Here is a 17,230-nt window from a genome sequence, read left to right as displayed (position 1 = left end):
GATATTTTAATTTAGTTTATTTTACACCAAGATTTTCATATAATTTGTATCAATTTTAGAATTTTTTGTCTTCATGTCAGTCAATGATTTCTGGAGCTCACCAAGCTCTAGTTGTAAGTTCCAAACTCTTGAAAGAAGTTCATGTGTTTTGCACAAGAGGAATTCAAAAACTCTAAAGTAGACATATTTTATCTTATTGTTCTTCTGTTATTTTGATAAGAGAAAGAGTGCTTCTATTCATACCTTCACATTTGATATATAGACCTCCCTAAATTTTTGTAAACATTTGTTTGCTATTTTACCCTCTAAAAATCTATAAAAAAAAATATAAAAAAAATTAACATGAAAAAAACCCAATCATGTATACCATCTTCATGTCCATGATTCATCATCTTTCTCTGTTGGTTTTCTCTCATATTATTTTTCTTTCTCCGAGACCTCTTTCTCTCTGTTGTTTCTCTAGTTTGCCTCAAAATTCTCAGTAAGAACTTGGTGGTGTCTTGGTGATTACTAATTGCTATAGAATTGGGTGACTGAATTTTGCAAAAGTCTTGGTATATATCCAAAACACTTTCGAATCCAATAGTCTTTTCAAAACAAAAACTTCTCACTCACTATCTTCTTCGATATCATCTTCTTTTATTTTAGGTTTTCATAAAGGCATGGGAGCATTTTATAGGAATTGGGAAGCTTTCAAACTGTGCTAGAGTGAATTATTTATCAACGATTGATGCTGGCTTTCACGAGTTGGAGTTCTAGTTATGTGTAAAATTGTAACATCTTGTTGTGGAATGAAGAACATACATGAATCATCTATATTAATTGATGTGGTTCAAGATTAACCCAATTCCATATCATATGAACTCAAACATATATATGAATCATCAATCTAAGACATTGCGTGTGAGAAAAAAGATACACACACACACAAAGAAAGAGAAAGAGTGCGCTGGGGAGAGAGCAGAGAAATAGAGGAGAAAGAAAGAAGACTAATGGAATATGGAGGTCATTTTTTGTCTCAAGGGATTGGAGGTCTAAATAGCTTTTCATTTTGTGTTTTGACGAACTAAACTAAATAGGTAGTTTTACAGTTTTCTAAAGGGGCATAATAGGAAATAAATTTTTACAAAAATTTGGAGAGGTCCACATATCAAATGTGGAAGTATGAATAGAAACACCCTAAAATATGTAGATGACCATAAGAGAGTTTTTGACCGAGACCACACTAATGTCTCATTGAGTGTTAAGATTTGTTACTTGTACAAGGATAGTAGCATTACGGATAAAATCCATAGTGCAAGCTCTAGACTCTAGACCAAGAGAAGTTTTGACTACTCAACCGACTAAGTTTCATGTCGACACTTGCTCTATATAAAGATAGGTCCATCAAGTTATGTAAATCCATATTCACATCCGATAGTTACTTTAAGACTTGTTGTTGGCACTTTTTCTTTACACTTTCTGTAAAGCGTTAGAGGTTTAATAATTTCCAAAACAGAACAAAAGAGAGATTGTTGAGAGATGTATCACAAATGGCAAATTAAGCAAACACTATCCTCGCGTTTAACACGGTGTTTACCTTCATTAGGGGTCAAAGGAATGCAGTGATGGCAATGGCAATGGCCGGCGAACGCCAAATTAAAAGAGAACATGCTCAGGAGCTTCCTGTTAAAGAGCAAAATTGTAGCACGTGTGACTTTGTACGTACATCTTTGTTTGATATGATCTAGCATGTGAAAAAATCTAATCTCTTTGTACATAAAATGTGTGGATAGAAGCCACTAATGACAGAGATGGGTTTGTTAGCTAGGGCAAAGTGTTGTGATGAGAGCAAGCAGGACCCTAGTTTATATATTTTTAGAAGCGATCATTACAAGTGATTACGCATTCAGTATATAGTTAAGATCGATTTTTCACAACATACGAGTGACTTTCAACCGTAAATATCTATAAACTCGTATTTAGAATTAAGATTGGCCCAAATTACAGAGATATCTCAAGAGATACTAATGATTGAGACACATAACTTTTAGTTCTCAATGAAGTAGGAGATCTACATGAGAATGCACACCATTTTATTTGTTAAATAAAAATCTAGGTACAATTCCCAAAGATCTTGGCCTTCACATGATTCATGAATCACTGAAGATTATATATGAAAACCCCATGCAGCTAGTGACTAATTCTAAATATACTAAAGCTCGTGGCACTGTTTATAAGAGCATGAAAAGACAGTTTTACCCTTTATTTTTTGTGATTTACGGTTTACCATTCCATTGTGAATGACGGTTTTGCCCCCTGATTATGACTGAAATTACAATCTTGCCATATCCTTTCATTTTTATTTTTTTTAAGAGAGAATAATTCTATTTTGTATCGGTAGAAATTCTACAAATCATGGAATTTTTTTTTTTTGCATCACATTTGTTGCTAATCTATTATTAACAACAAAACAAATTTTAGTACTGCCGATATTTTTTAGATTGTGAATATTTATCTATTACATATGAAACTTAAAAAAAAACAAACCCGCAACATCACGGAGTTCAATTAATTTGCTATCATGTGATCTAATACCTACAAAATTGATCTTTTCAGATGTGCAGTATAACCATGCCTACCAAAATTCTGGAGCAGCCCGAAGTAAACAATAACACCAATGCATCATCCACGTGTCCTTCTCTAACAGTAGCTTTGCATACTTTCTTGGCACGTCATCATTTCCCTGTCTCATACAATGTTTTTTTTTATTTTTATTTTTTATCAGCTGTCTCATACATTGTTTGTAGTAGAATACTGTAAACTCATCCATAATATAAGTAATTTATAGAGAAAGCGAAGAACAGGCCAAAAGAAAAAAGAGAAGTTAGGAGGCAAGTTCATGAATCCAACCCCATGTCCTCTCCTATATAAACCCCTCACTACCCAACTAGCTCAGTCACACTCACACAAAATCTCAATCCCAAACAAATCCCATCCAACCAATCAAAATGCCTTCATCTTCTTCTTCTGTGACTGTGGTTTCAAAATGCACAGTTTATCCCAACCAAAAATCCACAATCAAATCCCTCAAGCTTTCGGTCTCAGACCTTCCCATGCTCTCCTGCCATTACATTCAGAAGGGAGTTCTGTTTAATTCCCCACCTTACTCCATCAACGACCTTGTCAATTCTCTCAAGCAATCTCTCTCCGTTGCCCTGACTCACTTCCCGGCTCTCGCCGGCCGTTTCCAGACGGACTCCGACGGGTACGTCCACATCCTCTGCAACAACGCCGGCGCCGATTTCATCCAGGCCAAGGCCAAACACCTAACCGTCGACGGCGTTCTGCCTCCTAATTGCGACGTCCCTCATTGCTTCAAAGAGTTCTTCACCTTGGACAGGACCATTAGCTACTCCGGCCACGACAAGCCTTTGGCGGCCGTACAGGTCACAGAGCTCGCCGACGGCGTCTTCATCGGCTGCACTGTCAACCACTCCGTCACCGACGGGACCTCCTTCTGGCATTTCTTCAACACCTTCGCCGAAATAAACAGAGGCGCCCTGAAAATCTCCAAGTCGCCGGACTTCTCCCGCGACACAGTCTTCAACTCTTCGGCGGTGCTTCGTGTCCCTGAAGGCGGCCCTAAGATCACCTTCTCCGGCAACGAGCCGTTGAGAGAGAGAATTTTCCACTTCACTAGAGAATCAATTCTGAAACTGAAATTCAGGGCCAATAACAACGCCGCCCGTAACGGCTTCTCCGAATCCGCCGAGATTTTCGGGAAGGCACGCAACGACACCTGGGATCCCGCTTCCCGAGACAACAACGGCTCTGCCAAAGCAAGAACGGAAATCTCGTCCTTCCAGTCGCTGAGCGCGCAGCTCTGGCGCTCGGTGACACGTGCCAGGAGCTTAGACCGGTCCAAACCGACGACGTTTCGGATGGCGGTGAATTGCCGCCACAGGCTGGAGCCGAAGATGGACTCGCACTACTTCGGGAACGCGATTCAGAGCATCCCGACCATCGCCACCGTCGGCGATCTCCTATCTCATGACCTGCGGTGGGGGGCTGATCTGCTGCACAAGAACGTGGTGGCGCACGACAGCGACACGGTGCGCCGCGGCGTAGAGGATTGGGAGAGCGCACCGAGGTTGTTCCCGCTGGGGAACTTCGACGGTGCTTCAATGACGATGGGGAGCTCGCCGAGATTTCCTATGTACAACAATGACTTCGGATGGGGGCTGCCCTTGGCCGTAAGGAGCGGTAGGGCTAATAAGTTCGACGGTAAGATATCGGCGTTTCCGGGACGAGAGGGGAACGGAAGCGTTGATCTCGAGGTGGTTTTGGCGCCGGAGACGATGGCGGGGCTGGAGTGCGATGAGGAGTTCATGCAGTACGTAACTGTGGTGTGAGCAGTTTTTGTTCAAATTACCGTTAATGTTTGGGGGTGTTGAAAGTTTGAAATGGGGTCAAAACTCGTTGATGGATTTGAACGGTTGTGATGAGACGTGAAACAGCGACGTTTTGCCAAGTACTGTTGTGATGTGTACCATATAATTAGATTTATGTATAATTAATCCCCGGTGTTAATTAAGTACCACGTGACGAAATTTGCAAATAATCCAATGACTAATGATGGAGTTCCTAATTTCTGTCTTTGATTATTATGTGTTTGTACCAAATATGTGGTTCAACTGCTAGTGGAGTAGAAAGTAGGAACGAAATCGACTGAGCTGTCTCTGGGGATTCGCTAGGAATCTTCCTTATTTGTATGAGTACCTAATCATATTAGTGTGTTTTTGTTATAATTAAGCGAAGATGATATGTACCATCTTTGGGAATATGTAATGTACTTTAAATTATTCAATCATAGTTAGATTCTAGAACAAGTAAATCGAATGATTGAAAATCAAAACCTTCAGATGCTCTGTAGAAGTTCTTGAGTTAACTCACTACACCAATAACAATAATTAGAGATGGATAGAAATTGCCGGTATAACCTTTAGGGCGTGTTTGTTATGTAAGATTGGATGAGATTGAATATCCTCATCTAGTGTAACAGAAGCTATTCGGTGTCTGGCAATAACATGGACTATTAAATAAGGCTCTAAAATTTCGAAAACTCCCCAACACTTTCTATCACAATGACACAAAAAATCATGGGATTGTGGAAGTCTTGTTCTACTCTTCGCCTCAGTTCATCATTCTCTCATCATCCTCACCTCCTTAAACCTACAATTCAACTTTGTCTGGATCGTTAGGCTTTCAATTTATTCTCACCGATTCCTTAATTTCTCTATAGAAAGGGGTTTCTGATTCTTTAATCGCCCCCTTTCTCTCTCTATCTCTCTCTTCGATTTCATATCGGGTAAGCCACTGGCAGATCGCGACTCCACTAGATACATATCAATTTCTGTCAGATCAAATACATATCAATTTCTCTCTCTAAGTTTATGCCGGCCATTCTTATTAGCAAGCCAAACAATCGCTTTTGGAAAGCTTAATTAATGAGAGTAAAAATGGTTGATACTGATCAGTAATTGGAAAGTTGGGATCTGATGCTTTGATTGGATGTATTTTTCTACTCAAATGTTGCCAATTGATCTAGACTTTAAGTTTTCTCCAGGTAATGATTTTCTACTGAAATGCTGTCTATTGATTTGGATTTCCTACTGAAATGTTGCCTAGCTATTAGTATTATAATTCTCCTCCTTAGTCATACCAACACCAAACAGAAGTCATGTAATACTATAGCATAAAACATGTTAGAGGAGTCCACGATCATTATAGAAATTAAGGTGGACAATAATAGTCATGTGAAACAAGCAAACAAACATGTTAGATTAAAAACTACCCAATGTTGCCTCTAACAGGGACTTCATGTTTAATGATTACTTCTTGATGAATATAGCGAGGGCATTAATGTGGTAAACTACTAGGTGATTTATTACTTCATCATGGAATAAATAGGGGAATAATATCTCATACGCTAATACATTCTGTTGGTACGTGATTGATTACTTCCCACCATGCTTAGGAATTGTATATTTGTTTCTTAGTAGGCACTGGGGATTGTAAATGTCGTCCACAGCATTTGTGTTTTAAGTTGTCAAGCTTTGAGATCAAGTGAAAAAGCAAAAGGGTTGAAACATTTAGAATAATGCACCCGAAGCTTCGAAATTAAGTATATGTTTGAAGATCATTTCGATGTATTGAGGGCAATAAATTTGGTAAAGTTAATATTGGCAAAGTGGGTGATTGAGTACTTCATCATGGAATAATAAGGACAGTAATCTCTCATCGGCCAATACATTGTGTCGGTGATCGATTAATTACTTTCCATCTAGGTCTCGTTTGGTTCATGGAATGAAAGATTCGTCTTTCCCATGAGAAGGGAAATAAAATTTCCCAAGACCTTTCCATTATGATATTTGATAACATTAGGAAAGTTTTCAAGAAACTTGTTAAAAAGTTTGTAATTAATGTAATAAAATAATGTTTTGTGAGTAATAAATACAAGGAAAGAATGAGGAAAAGTTATTCATTTGGTGTTTGAAATGAACGACTTTCCCTCTTATTTTCCTTTCCTTCAGGAAAATATTTCCTTTCATTTTGTATCCCAAATGCAAGAAATGAATAATTTTCATTTCCTGATATTTATTTTCCGCGAACCAAATGTGACCTAGTGTTTACCTAGCGTTTGATCTCGATCTTTTGAGAAAATGCATGGTACAAAATTAGGAACGTAAATTTATTTCTAATAAAAAGCGTGAACAACATTGACATGACATGAATACAGCATGACACGTACAGACTCGTGAATGCATCAATGATCCCTTGGTTTCATTGAACAGGCGATTGTGTTTCTCAAGATTGTGAAAGTATTGGCCTTGGTTTCATTTGATCGATCTGCAATACTGGGCAGGACAAGATCCAGTGATGCAGAAACATCATGATCATATCTAACAATGGCCCCCGCATATCCCCAGCGAATCAATATGATCTCAACCTCAACCATTCAATCCCAAATGCCAAACTTTTTCATGTGACTGGCTGAGTGTACTTGTGTAGCGTGTCAGCAATGCATTGCACATCGCACTGTACTCGAAAGCTTTGAGAAGAGGAGATGCACGACTCAGTTGTACATGTTTCAGAAATACTCCTCACCATTCAATTCCCTGTTAGATCATCTTGTACCTTTGACAAGTTCATTTTTTACCGTCTTCTTTCTTACACGTATGCTGCTTCAAGTTTAGGGATTAACTACGTACGATCCTCATTATAAAAGGGTTGATTTTAAGTAGTTTTTGCAATGTTAGTGATGAAAGTTGTTGCTGATCGAGCGATCTTCATACTCCTCTTCTTGACATTTGAAAATGCTTTGGTGATTTCCGGAAGAGAACTACCATCCCTTGCCTTGACGGAATCCTAATCCTTCTTATATCACTACTTGTGCTGAACTTAAGGGCAGTGACCGAAGGTGGTTCAGGTAAGCTAGAGCTAATTACGGTTGGCGGAATGCCAGAAACTAGCTGCAAATATCTTGGAACGTGCAAATGTGCAATGCCCTAGTGAGAAGGACCTCAATCGTCCAAATTCAATCCCATATATGAACTATGAAGTACTTATTGGTACAAGGGAATGCAATGGATCTGGGATAGCGTGGTCCATGGCACTTGGTACTACTTATCTACTTTCTCAAATATGTGAACACAGACATCACACGAATTGGTGGTGGAGTTATTCCTACGTACCAGAGCTGCTGAATAGCTATAGATCGAATATTAAAAAGTAATAAAGAGAGTTAGTCTTTAAGAGAGCTACGTTATGAACTTCATGCTATAAACCTAAACTGGAAGCTAATAGTAAAATATTCCGGTGCTGGTAGTTGAGCGGTTGAACCTGGAAACTTAGTAGCCTAGACACCAGATTCTAGGGATTATCTACTGCAATATTAGTTCAAAGTCCTGGGCCAGGGAAGAAACTTACGCGGGCGTTATTATTTAGTGGCAATTTTTTTGGCAAATAATAAAAGAAAAAGGCTTGCTTTAAAAAGTATTCCGTACGCTCAGGGATTTGAACCCAGAAACTCAAACCTTTTAGACAATACTAAAGAACTGCACTGGCGGATTGTGATGGGATTATACGAAATACATAGTTGATATATACTAATTTGTATCCTTTGACTATCAACAAATCCGCTGTAGCACACTATAAAATGGTAGATGTACTCAATCGGGTTATCGGGTGAGACTCCCGGCAGCGGAAGAATCCTTATTATTATTTTTTTTTTCCTTTTTGTTTTTGTATTTCTTTTCTATAATGGCAATGGAGCCCAAAAACCTCTCGTCCATCCCTTTCTCCTTTCACTTATCCATCAGGTGGAGCATGATGTCAGTACTGGAACGCTGATCCTCGGCCACTCTTCGTCGAACAAAGTTTCTGCATCACGATTTGAGGTTCAGTTGAGTCCAAAAACTCAAAAAGTAAAAATGGATTTTGTCAATTTAACCCAATTCTACCGATTTTTTTCTCACTTACCATATTAAGATTTTTTAATTCTCCTTTACCCAAAACACTTTAAGGAGTATTCTAAAAAAATTTCGGTAACCGCCCGACCCGCACGGCAAAAAACGGGTTGGTTACCGAACCGATTAAAAAAAACACCGAAAAATGTTATAGGGCCACCGAACCATATATATGCGGATCAGAATCGGGTCGCTGTCCAAAACCGCCCGATTACAACCGCCCGACCTGATTTATATTTAATTATTAAAATAGGTGTTCAATTCTCATTGGATAAAATTGGAGCCTATGTGAACTAGACTACACCCAATCCTGATATCTAACCTAACCCTCGAGACCGCACTCGGCCCCTCATTTCTCACCTTTTCTCTTCTCTCACACGGCCGTTTCTCTCTTCTCTCACACCTCTGAAACTTGAAACCCAGAAAAATTGAATCCCAGATTTCCTCAAAGGCTTAAATAATTAAAATTTTCTTTGGTATGGATTGCTTTGTGATGTTGTTATTTGATTTGGAAGCGAATTGTTCATGCATAATCGAATGAAGAGTGATTGCTGAAGATTAATTAAGATGGATTGAAATCTTATCTGTAAGCTCAATCGTTCAGCATATTTTGCTTATTGACTTATAAGCTTGTAATGATATTTCTGGGATACAATTAAAGCTGCAAGGTTTGTTCATGGGTATATGAATTAGTTTATATGTATGATCCTCTATGGGTGTCAATCTTCTTCGTCTTTTATTCTTGTTCATTTGTTTTCCCACACCAACACCAACTCGTACCGAACCAAGAATCGGCGCAGCTAACAAAAAAGCGATTGCGGTGTCAAATATAGTCAAACCGTAAACTGCGGTTCGGATGCGGGTTGGGCCTAAAACCGACCCGCACCAAACCGTGCCCAGGCCTACCATAAAGTTTTTTTTATTTTTTATTTTTGAAACTATTTTACCCTCACCCCTTTGTTACTGAGAGAGAGAGAGAGAGAGAGAGAGAGAGAGAGAGAGAGAGAGAGAGAGAGAGAGAGAGAGAGACCATAGGAAACTATGCCGGAATCCGGTCACCTGTCATTGGATTCCAGCAGTCAGTTGGCGGATTACGGCCAACTTTAGCTGGAATCCGATCACCGGCAGCCGCCTATCGCACTTTTCTGAAAACCTCGCCGGAGATCCTAAAATAGGTCATCAGAGATCTCATAGGTCACCGGAAAAGGTTTATTGCCCTCTAAATAGACCTCTATTGGCCCTCAATAGACCTCTATTGCCCCAATAGTGGGGTAATAAACCTCTATTGACTCTCAATAGATGTCTATTGGAGAGCAATAGAGGTTTATGAAATCTCGCCGGAAGTCCCCAAAGAGGTTGTCAGAGATCTCATATGGGGCCGGAAAAGTTTATTGCCTCTTGAATAGACCTGTATTACCCCGCAATAGACGTTTCGGTCATCGGAATGGAAACAAATCTCCATAAAATTAGACAAATAAAACTTTAATTAAAGAAAAAAAATAAGAAATTTACATCAATTCAAAACATTTATTGCCCCCCAATAAACCTTTAACAGACCCCTCTGATGCTCAGTAATATAACTTTTTCTTTTCTTTTTGGACCTTCTGCCCCTATTTTACCAAAAAAAAAACACCACAAAGGATCTTTCCATAAAAAAAAAAAACATCACAACCACCTTTATTGTTAATTAGTTTTGTTGATCTCAAAACATTTTAAGAAGCAATGTTTCAAGTAAATGAGCATAGTTTCCCAACCATTGTTTCAAAACAGGCAAGAAAAGAGAAAGACAGAGACATTGAACAATCTGAAAACATTTAAAGCCAAGCAAATGCTTGCAGCCTCGTTTTCTATACATTAAATCCCAAACTATAACCAATTCCATGCTTATACATCATTACTTGTCTTTGCTTTCATTCCAATTCCAAACCAAACACAGATTTACCATTTTTGGCCGTGAAAGTCGCCATGAAAACTCTCTTTTGGCCGTAATGCTTCCCAGAATTGGTGGCGAAATGCAAGAAATCTCCTTAGAAGATGTTCCGGACTCTCGATTTATATCGGGCCATATCCGATTTGTGGCCGGAAATCGAGTTCATATTCTCGTTCGAATCAACCTCGGCAGTCCGATCTTTGGGCATTAACTCTCTCATCAAACTCAGCGAGGCCGTCCGGACGATGCTCAAGGATTTCGAAGACGCCGTTGCCGGAAGCCTACTTCGGCTGCTACGAAGTCGACGAGTCGCCGATTTCAGTACGGATCGCGTGGCTGGTTCTTGTGCTACTCTGCAAACTTGATGGCAAGGCCGAGCTGTACAAGGATGTGGTTGGCGCTTTCTGGAGGGGAGAGAGAGAGAGAGAGAGAGTAGATCGAAGGGATAAGAGGTGGCATGAAAGTAGTTGTTTAATTAGACTGAGGGTAAAAATGTCATTTTATTTTAAACTGAGTTAATGAGAATAAAAATTCGTTGCGGGAGTAAATGAGATAATTTTGACTCATTTTGAGCTTTGGGTCAAGAACCTATAATTTTGACTCATTTTGAGTTTCTTACAGTCTTCACAACGAAGTTTGTGCATCATGGTTGGTTACTGGGTCTACTATGTCATTTCCTTAATGGCATAATCTAAACATGTTGAGCATGTTGTTGAGTTGGTGGATGAGACAATTGCTCTTCGGGAATAAATGCGTCAAACTTTGTCCAAGTGGAGGGAGACTCTAAAATTTTGATTGATAGTATCAATAATGTTGATTGAACCCCCTGGCGTATCACGTTTCTGGTTCATGATATAATTATCACGTTTAGAGTTCATGATATAATTTCAGCAGTAATTTATGAGAGGAACTTCAAAACAATTTGATAAAGTTAGGATCCTCCTGAAGCTAAGTGCTAGTCAAAGCAAACTGGCTTCTTCTGACATCAGGTTAAAGAGTGATTCTAACGTTTAAAGGTCCATTGATACTGTAAACACTTGCGGAGGTGACAATCACAGTATGCAGTTTTGTGTATGTTTTTACATATAAAACTGTGCAAGGGTTCGTTGCTCCACAAGAAACAGCACAACTGGCTAAAAATACAGAGTCCAATTTCACTATATATACAAAAACAAATGAATCTATTCCAATTATCACAAGTACAATCCACAACTTCTTTGAAGCAAGTCTACAAGCAACCAGTACTGAACAGTAGGGTTTGAATCATCTATACTTAATTTCCGGTGGGGTTTGTGGGAAGATACGTTTCATCAGCCATTGCAGAGGTCTCAAGAATTGTGCTCTTCTCCTCCTCCAAAACCAAATGGCAGCATTGTATTGTTCATTTCGTATCACTCGAGTGGCTGCCTTCCAGTCAAACTTCTCTGTCTCTTTGCGTGCGGCTTGGCCAATTGTTTCCCTTAATTCCTTGTTCTCCAACAGAGGCCGCAATTTGCTTAAGCAGTCATCAAGATCGTTGTAATTATAGAGAAATCCTGTTTTCCCCTCCTGGTCTTCCGGAATTATATCTGGGATTCCACCTGAGCGAGCTCCTACCACAGGAATGCCTGAAGCCATAGCCTCCAATACCACAAGCCCAAGTGTCTCTGATTCTGAAGGCATCACGAAAACATCCCCGCTGGCATACGCCTGAGAGAGCTCCTCACCTCCTAACATTCCTGTAAATACTGCAGGCATGCCAGAGAATAATTCTTCCAGCTCCGCCCTGCCAAAGTACAGGCCATACAATTAACATACGAGTGCAGGTGGTTTCCATGTTTATTACTCCATAAGGTTCCAACTCCAATAACCAGAATACAGAAGTTCAATATTTGCCAGTATAGCCAGAAAAATACCTGTATGGTCCATCTCCAATAAAAGCAATTCGTGCTTCTGGAAGCCTATCCATGACACTGTTAAGAAAAAATGGTTTATCTCAGATAGTTACTCAAAAAAGTAATAAATCATCATATTTATTACAGATGAGAATACTACAATATCTGACAACATTCAAGTTGCAACAATGCAAAGACAAATATGTTAATGGTCTAATTGGTTGATAAATCTGAATTCATATTCAATGAATCATCTAGTCAGTCTAGTATTAAATACAACACATAAAAACAGATATGCAAGTCTACCACTGATTTGGAGGAGAGGAACTAAGCAGAAAGGTGAAAAAATGAAAAAGTTTCCAAGGGGTTTGATATAATCTTGGGTTGGGTTGAAAGCATTTGAAATTCTATATTCTAAAATAAAAGAAATCACTCCCATTGAGTACGTATTTGTAAGAGTGATATACGGTACCTTTTTAGAAAATCCAAGCTCTTCTCGACTCCAAGTCTTCCAACATGGACTATTAAAGGTTTCTCAGGTTCACCATTGCTGTTCAGGACAACAAACAGGTCTTAAGACAACTTCCATCACCATGGAAACAGAGACACGAATTGAAGAATAGAGATGATACCTTAGTCTTGAACGCATTTCATCAGAACGGAAGCGAGGATGGAAGCTTTCTGAATCAACACCCTTATTCCAAAGACGAATTGTGTTAGCTGAAAATAAGAAATTACAAAAAAAAAAAAAAAAAAAACAGAATTAGTTTATTTATAGTGCCAGATGGAGATGTATTTTTCTTATTCAGTCAATGAATTCAGCGGATGGAATCTAGGATTTAAGACATCAAATGAGATTACTAACTGAGAGGGGGAAATAGAGAACCAATATTAAAGGTCCAAATGCACTATGGTTAAGTATCAGATTTCATATTCACCTGCTGCGACCCCAGCAACTTGGAGATCCTTAGCGATTGCCGCTGATGGCACTAGTGTGAGATCAGCAGCTGTGTGCAGGAATTCTGAGAAGAACAAACTACAAGTTAATAATAAGCTCTGGCATCATATAGATGTAAAAGCCTAGAAAGGAAGTGTTACATACTTATAACCATCCACATGGGTTTCACCAACCAACTGAAGGTGTATCTTGGAATATATCTGTGTACCAAGAACAATGTTCAGCCCTCAGCAGTGATATTTTATTTTCTGACAAGCAGTTATATCAGAATCCAACACCATATCTGACACATTATATGCTGAAAACTAGGAAGAGATCACTCACACTGGCACATGAGTATGGTATGACATCACAATGGGGACAGACAATAATTTAGCGATGATGAGAGCACCGAATACCTACAAAACAGTTTATGTAATTGTCATCTACCTTTTGATTTCTTATGTCTCAGTAATAAAGAAAGCATAAACAACCCACAAGAAGAAGAAAATAGAAACGAAAAAAGGAGCATAATTAATCTACGCTCTACCACAACATGAACAAGAAAATAAATGCACACCATGATTCCAGGTGAGGATGCATGTATGATGTCAGGCTTGAAATGGGCAACCTCTGAAATTATTCTAGGACTGAGCGCAAGGGAAAGGGGCACCTTCTGATACCAAGGGCAGGGGAAGCTGAGAGAAAAATGGGAAGAAACAAAAATAAATAAATAAATAGAGAGAGATGGAAAAGTGAATAGCAAATATTGCATACTTTTAGCCAGACTTTTAGTTTATGCATTAAACTATTGGAACAAAGATAGCTACCTTCGCGATCCAATACATTTTGCTCCATAAAATTCCTCGGGCACTCCTTCGTGTGTTGTCACAACCATCACCTTATCATGTATCGGTAATGAAGTGTCAATTTTTACATAGAGACCTTTATAATAATAACAATAATTGGACTGAAAATGAGTAAAAAGAAGCACTAATGCAAGACTGAGCTCAAGTTTGTTATGCTTCAAAACTACAATGGGGACAGTTTATACTTTCATAGTCTATAAGATTCAATGAAGGATATTCATAGTGATACAAGACTATAGTGATATAAACAATTTACCTCATCCCCCATTTCACGCAAGTACCTAATGAAATTCTGGAATCGATTCTTATACCCTGACACATATCTGCAAGATACACAACAGATTAAATACTTTGTATTTCATGTCAACTGCATATTTATCAGAGTAGGAATGATGAATCATCAGCCTAAAGAACAAATATGTTTATATTTGTGTTATGGCTTTTCTGCAATAAATGAAGAACAACCAAGGCTGTGATCTACATAATTACAGTACATTTGCATTCTTCAAAATAATATTTGAGTTAAATCAACATTCCAGAAATTATTGTTCCTCCCCTACAAAATTCCTATGAACCAAGCTGAGAAAAGGGATCATTATCTTATGGCGGATCATTCATGTAATCCATTGATAGTGAACTGCTAGAGAATTGGCAACCAAGCTGAGTTATAACACACTTTCATTCAGCACTAGCATAAGGAAACCACAAGGACAATATCCGAACGCCATTTATAGTAAAAGCAGCTACATTTGCCTTAACTTCACTAAATAATAAGCTTTAATAGATCACTAAATGACGATCATTATGTTGCCAGACATGAATTAACAAGGATTAACAAACAAATTCCACTCTTAAATGCTAAGCGCCAAAACTAGATCATTACTCATTAAAATGTAATCCCAAACGCCAATGCCAGCCACAATTAGAAAAACCATCAGACCCAATTAACAGCTAGCACACTAGATTACCCCTAGAAGGCAAGAACCAGTAAATCATTAGACACGCCCTAAATCAACGCCAGCTGAACCTACTAACTAAAACAGCACCATGGCATCAAAACTTGATTCAATATCAATGAAACTAAAAATAAGCAAATTGTGGCCACAACCAATAACTCTTGATGTATAACTATCAAAGGAACCGAAAAAATGAATAATATCACACCCTCATAGTCAATTCATCAAGCACATGTAAGTATAGCTAAAGCAGGCTAGATCCCAAATTCCAAATCCAATGCCAATGGCAGAACCTAAAGTCACAAACTTCAATCACTAAAGCTTAAAATACTAAAACCCCATAGCTAAAAACAACAAAAGAAACCATTTTGCACAAATGGGCATCTCAAAAAATTGAAGACGCAATCAAAGTACTCATCAAGATCAGTTCTTTACAATAAAAAAAAGGTCAATGAAGCAAAAACTGAGGGACTCACGCAAAAGGGGAAGGCTCAACAAACAGAGCAATGCGGCGAGGCCTCGAGTTGGTCTCCGATTCAACATAAGGGGGAGGACCCTCTTCCTCTTCTTCAATCTCAACTTCTGTAATCGTCATCTTGCTTGCTCTAACCTCAAGTTTTCTACTTTCTGAGTAGCCCGAGCGAGCTTTACGAGCAGAAAGGCTAATGGGTTTTGTCCGAGAATATTGGTTGCCCGGGAATTTGAGGAATATTGGAGGTGACGAATGAGGAAAAGATGATGAAGAAGTGGGAGTGGCTGTGGAGAGAGAGGGGGGAGAGAGAGAGGGATTTATAGAGAGAGAAGGAGAGGAGGGCATGGTGATGATTGAGTGTATAAGTTGGAGGTGGCTTTTGATCGAAGATTTTATTAAGTAAAATTGAAAAGTAGGTGCATGTGGATTTTGGAATGAATGGATTATTTGGGAGGAATCTAAAAGAGAAACGTAACAACGGATATTCTAGCAGAGGAGGTATCCAATGGGAAGTTCTAGTAGTATATGCCTCCCTACTATTCTCTCCTTCAATGGCCTCAGTTTCTCTTCTTCCTTTCTTACACGATTGCGAAGCTAACTTGCAGAATTCGACAAGAGAAGCAACAAAAAAAAATCTGTCTGCCTATTGCGTAATTGAATTTATTAGGAAAAGAATTAGAATTTTAATAGATGAAGGAATATCCAATGAAGAAAAGAAAGGAATATTCTAAAATGATAGATTTCTGTACAAGACACAGCGCTATAATTTCTCGCAAGAAAATTTTGGTCTTTATATTCAGTTAGTTTTATAATGGGTCAATGTGCCAAGAGTTTATAAATCATGACCGTGTATATTTGCACACGTAATTTTCAAATACGTGACATAAGTTAATACGTTAGGTTTTTGTTTGTTGAAAAATAATGTATTATCAAGTCAAAACGGTATATTTATTAATAATTTGTTTTAAAATGAAATAATTACTTTATATTTCAAAAACAATGTATTAGGACATAATTTTACTATCTTTGCCAGATTATTTTTCCTAGAATCATTAGGAATCAGAGTAAAGAACTCTTGTTTTTTCCTTGTATGAAGTAAAAAGTTAAAAACAGAGCTTAGGTTTCACCTCCACCGACCAAAGTCAATCCTATCAGGCAACTGTCAAATCCTTGATTTTACACTTCAGTGATACCAAACAAAAAGATCCCCACCAATGATTTCTCCATGTAAAACATGAAAAATTGCAGATGGAAGACTTAATCCTCACATGTCTTTTACTTGGAGTAAATGGTCGCATGCATATGATTTTTTTTTTTGTTTTATGGTCAAGGCTTGCTTATAACTGGTTTCCCACATTATCCAACGTGCGTTGTTCTGCTCGTACTGGCATTTTCATGTGTGGTGATTTGAATCTTCTGTTTTTTCTTCGGCCAGATGGAACTCGTTTGCTTCAATAATTCCTTCTTCAGGATGCACATTTGGTTCAATTAATAATTCTTTTCAAGGATATGAAACGTGCCTTTTAAATAGCTTAGCAATCCCCAGCATACCGCAATCTGAATCAGTTGAGGACTGTTTTCTTTCTTTGTGCAGCAGCCATACAGAGGAAGTTCTTTAGTTTATTTTAAAAGTTCTATAATATTTCGGAGTATGCAAAGTTGTAAACTCAGGGGTCGGAAAT

At 38.4% G+C, this 17,230-nt stretch overlaps 2 protein-coding genes across 2 annotated transcripts; one reads left to right on the top strand and one right to left on the bottom strand.

The window, feature by feature from the left end:
- Window positions 1-2,916: 2,916 nt before the first annotated feature.
- Window positions 2,917-4,634, top strand: LOC112192967 (BAHD acyltransferase DCR). The gene has a single exon (XM_024332932.2). It carries the CDS (start codon window positions 2,991-2,993, stop codon window positions 4,392-4,394), a length of 1,404 nt encoding a protein of 467 aa, XP_024188700.1. The 5' UTR covers window positions 2,917-2,990; the 3' UTR covers window positions 4,395-4,634.
- Window positions 4,635-11,484: 6,850 nt separating this feature from the next.
- Window positions 11,485-16,140, bottom strand: LOC112192731 (sulfoquinovosyl transferase SQD2). The gene is made up of 11 exons (XM_024332590.2): window positions 15,553-16,140; window positions 14,377-14,443; window positions 14,082-14,152; window positions 13,832-13,949; window positions 13,597-13,670; window positions 13,417-13,472; window positions 13,253-13,336; window positions 12,947-13,034; window positions 12,787-12,864; window positions 12,336-12,392; window positions 11,485-12,205 (listed from the first exon to the last, which is right to left on the bottom strand). The coding sequence occupies exons 1-11, from the start codon at window positions 15,891-15,893 to the stop codon at window positions 11,704-11,706; spliced, it is 1,536 nt and encodes a 511-aa protein (XP_024188358.1). The 5' UTR covers window positions 15,894-16,140; the 3' UTR covers window positions 11,485-11,703.
- Window positions 16,141-17,230: the final 1,090 nt, after the last annotated feature.

The sequence above is a fragment of the Rosa chinensis genome, chromosome 3, assembly GCF_002994745.2.
Source record: "Rosa chinensis cultivar Old Blush chromosome 3, RchiOBHm-V2, whole genome shotgun sequence".
In the NCBI taxonomy this organism is placed as follows: Eukaryota; Viridiplantae; Streptophyta; class Magnoliopsida; order Rosales; family Rosaceae; genus Rosa; species Rosa chinensis.
This window is presented reverse-complemented; position numbering and strand designations above follow the sequence as displayed.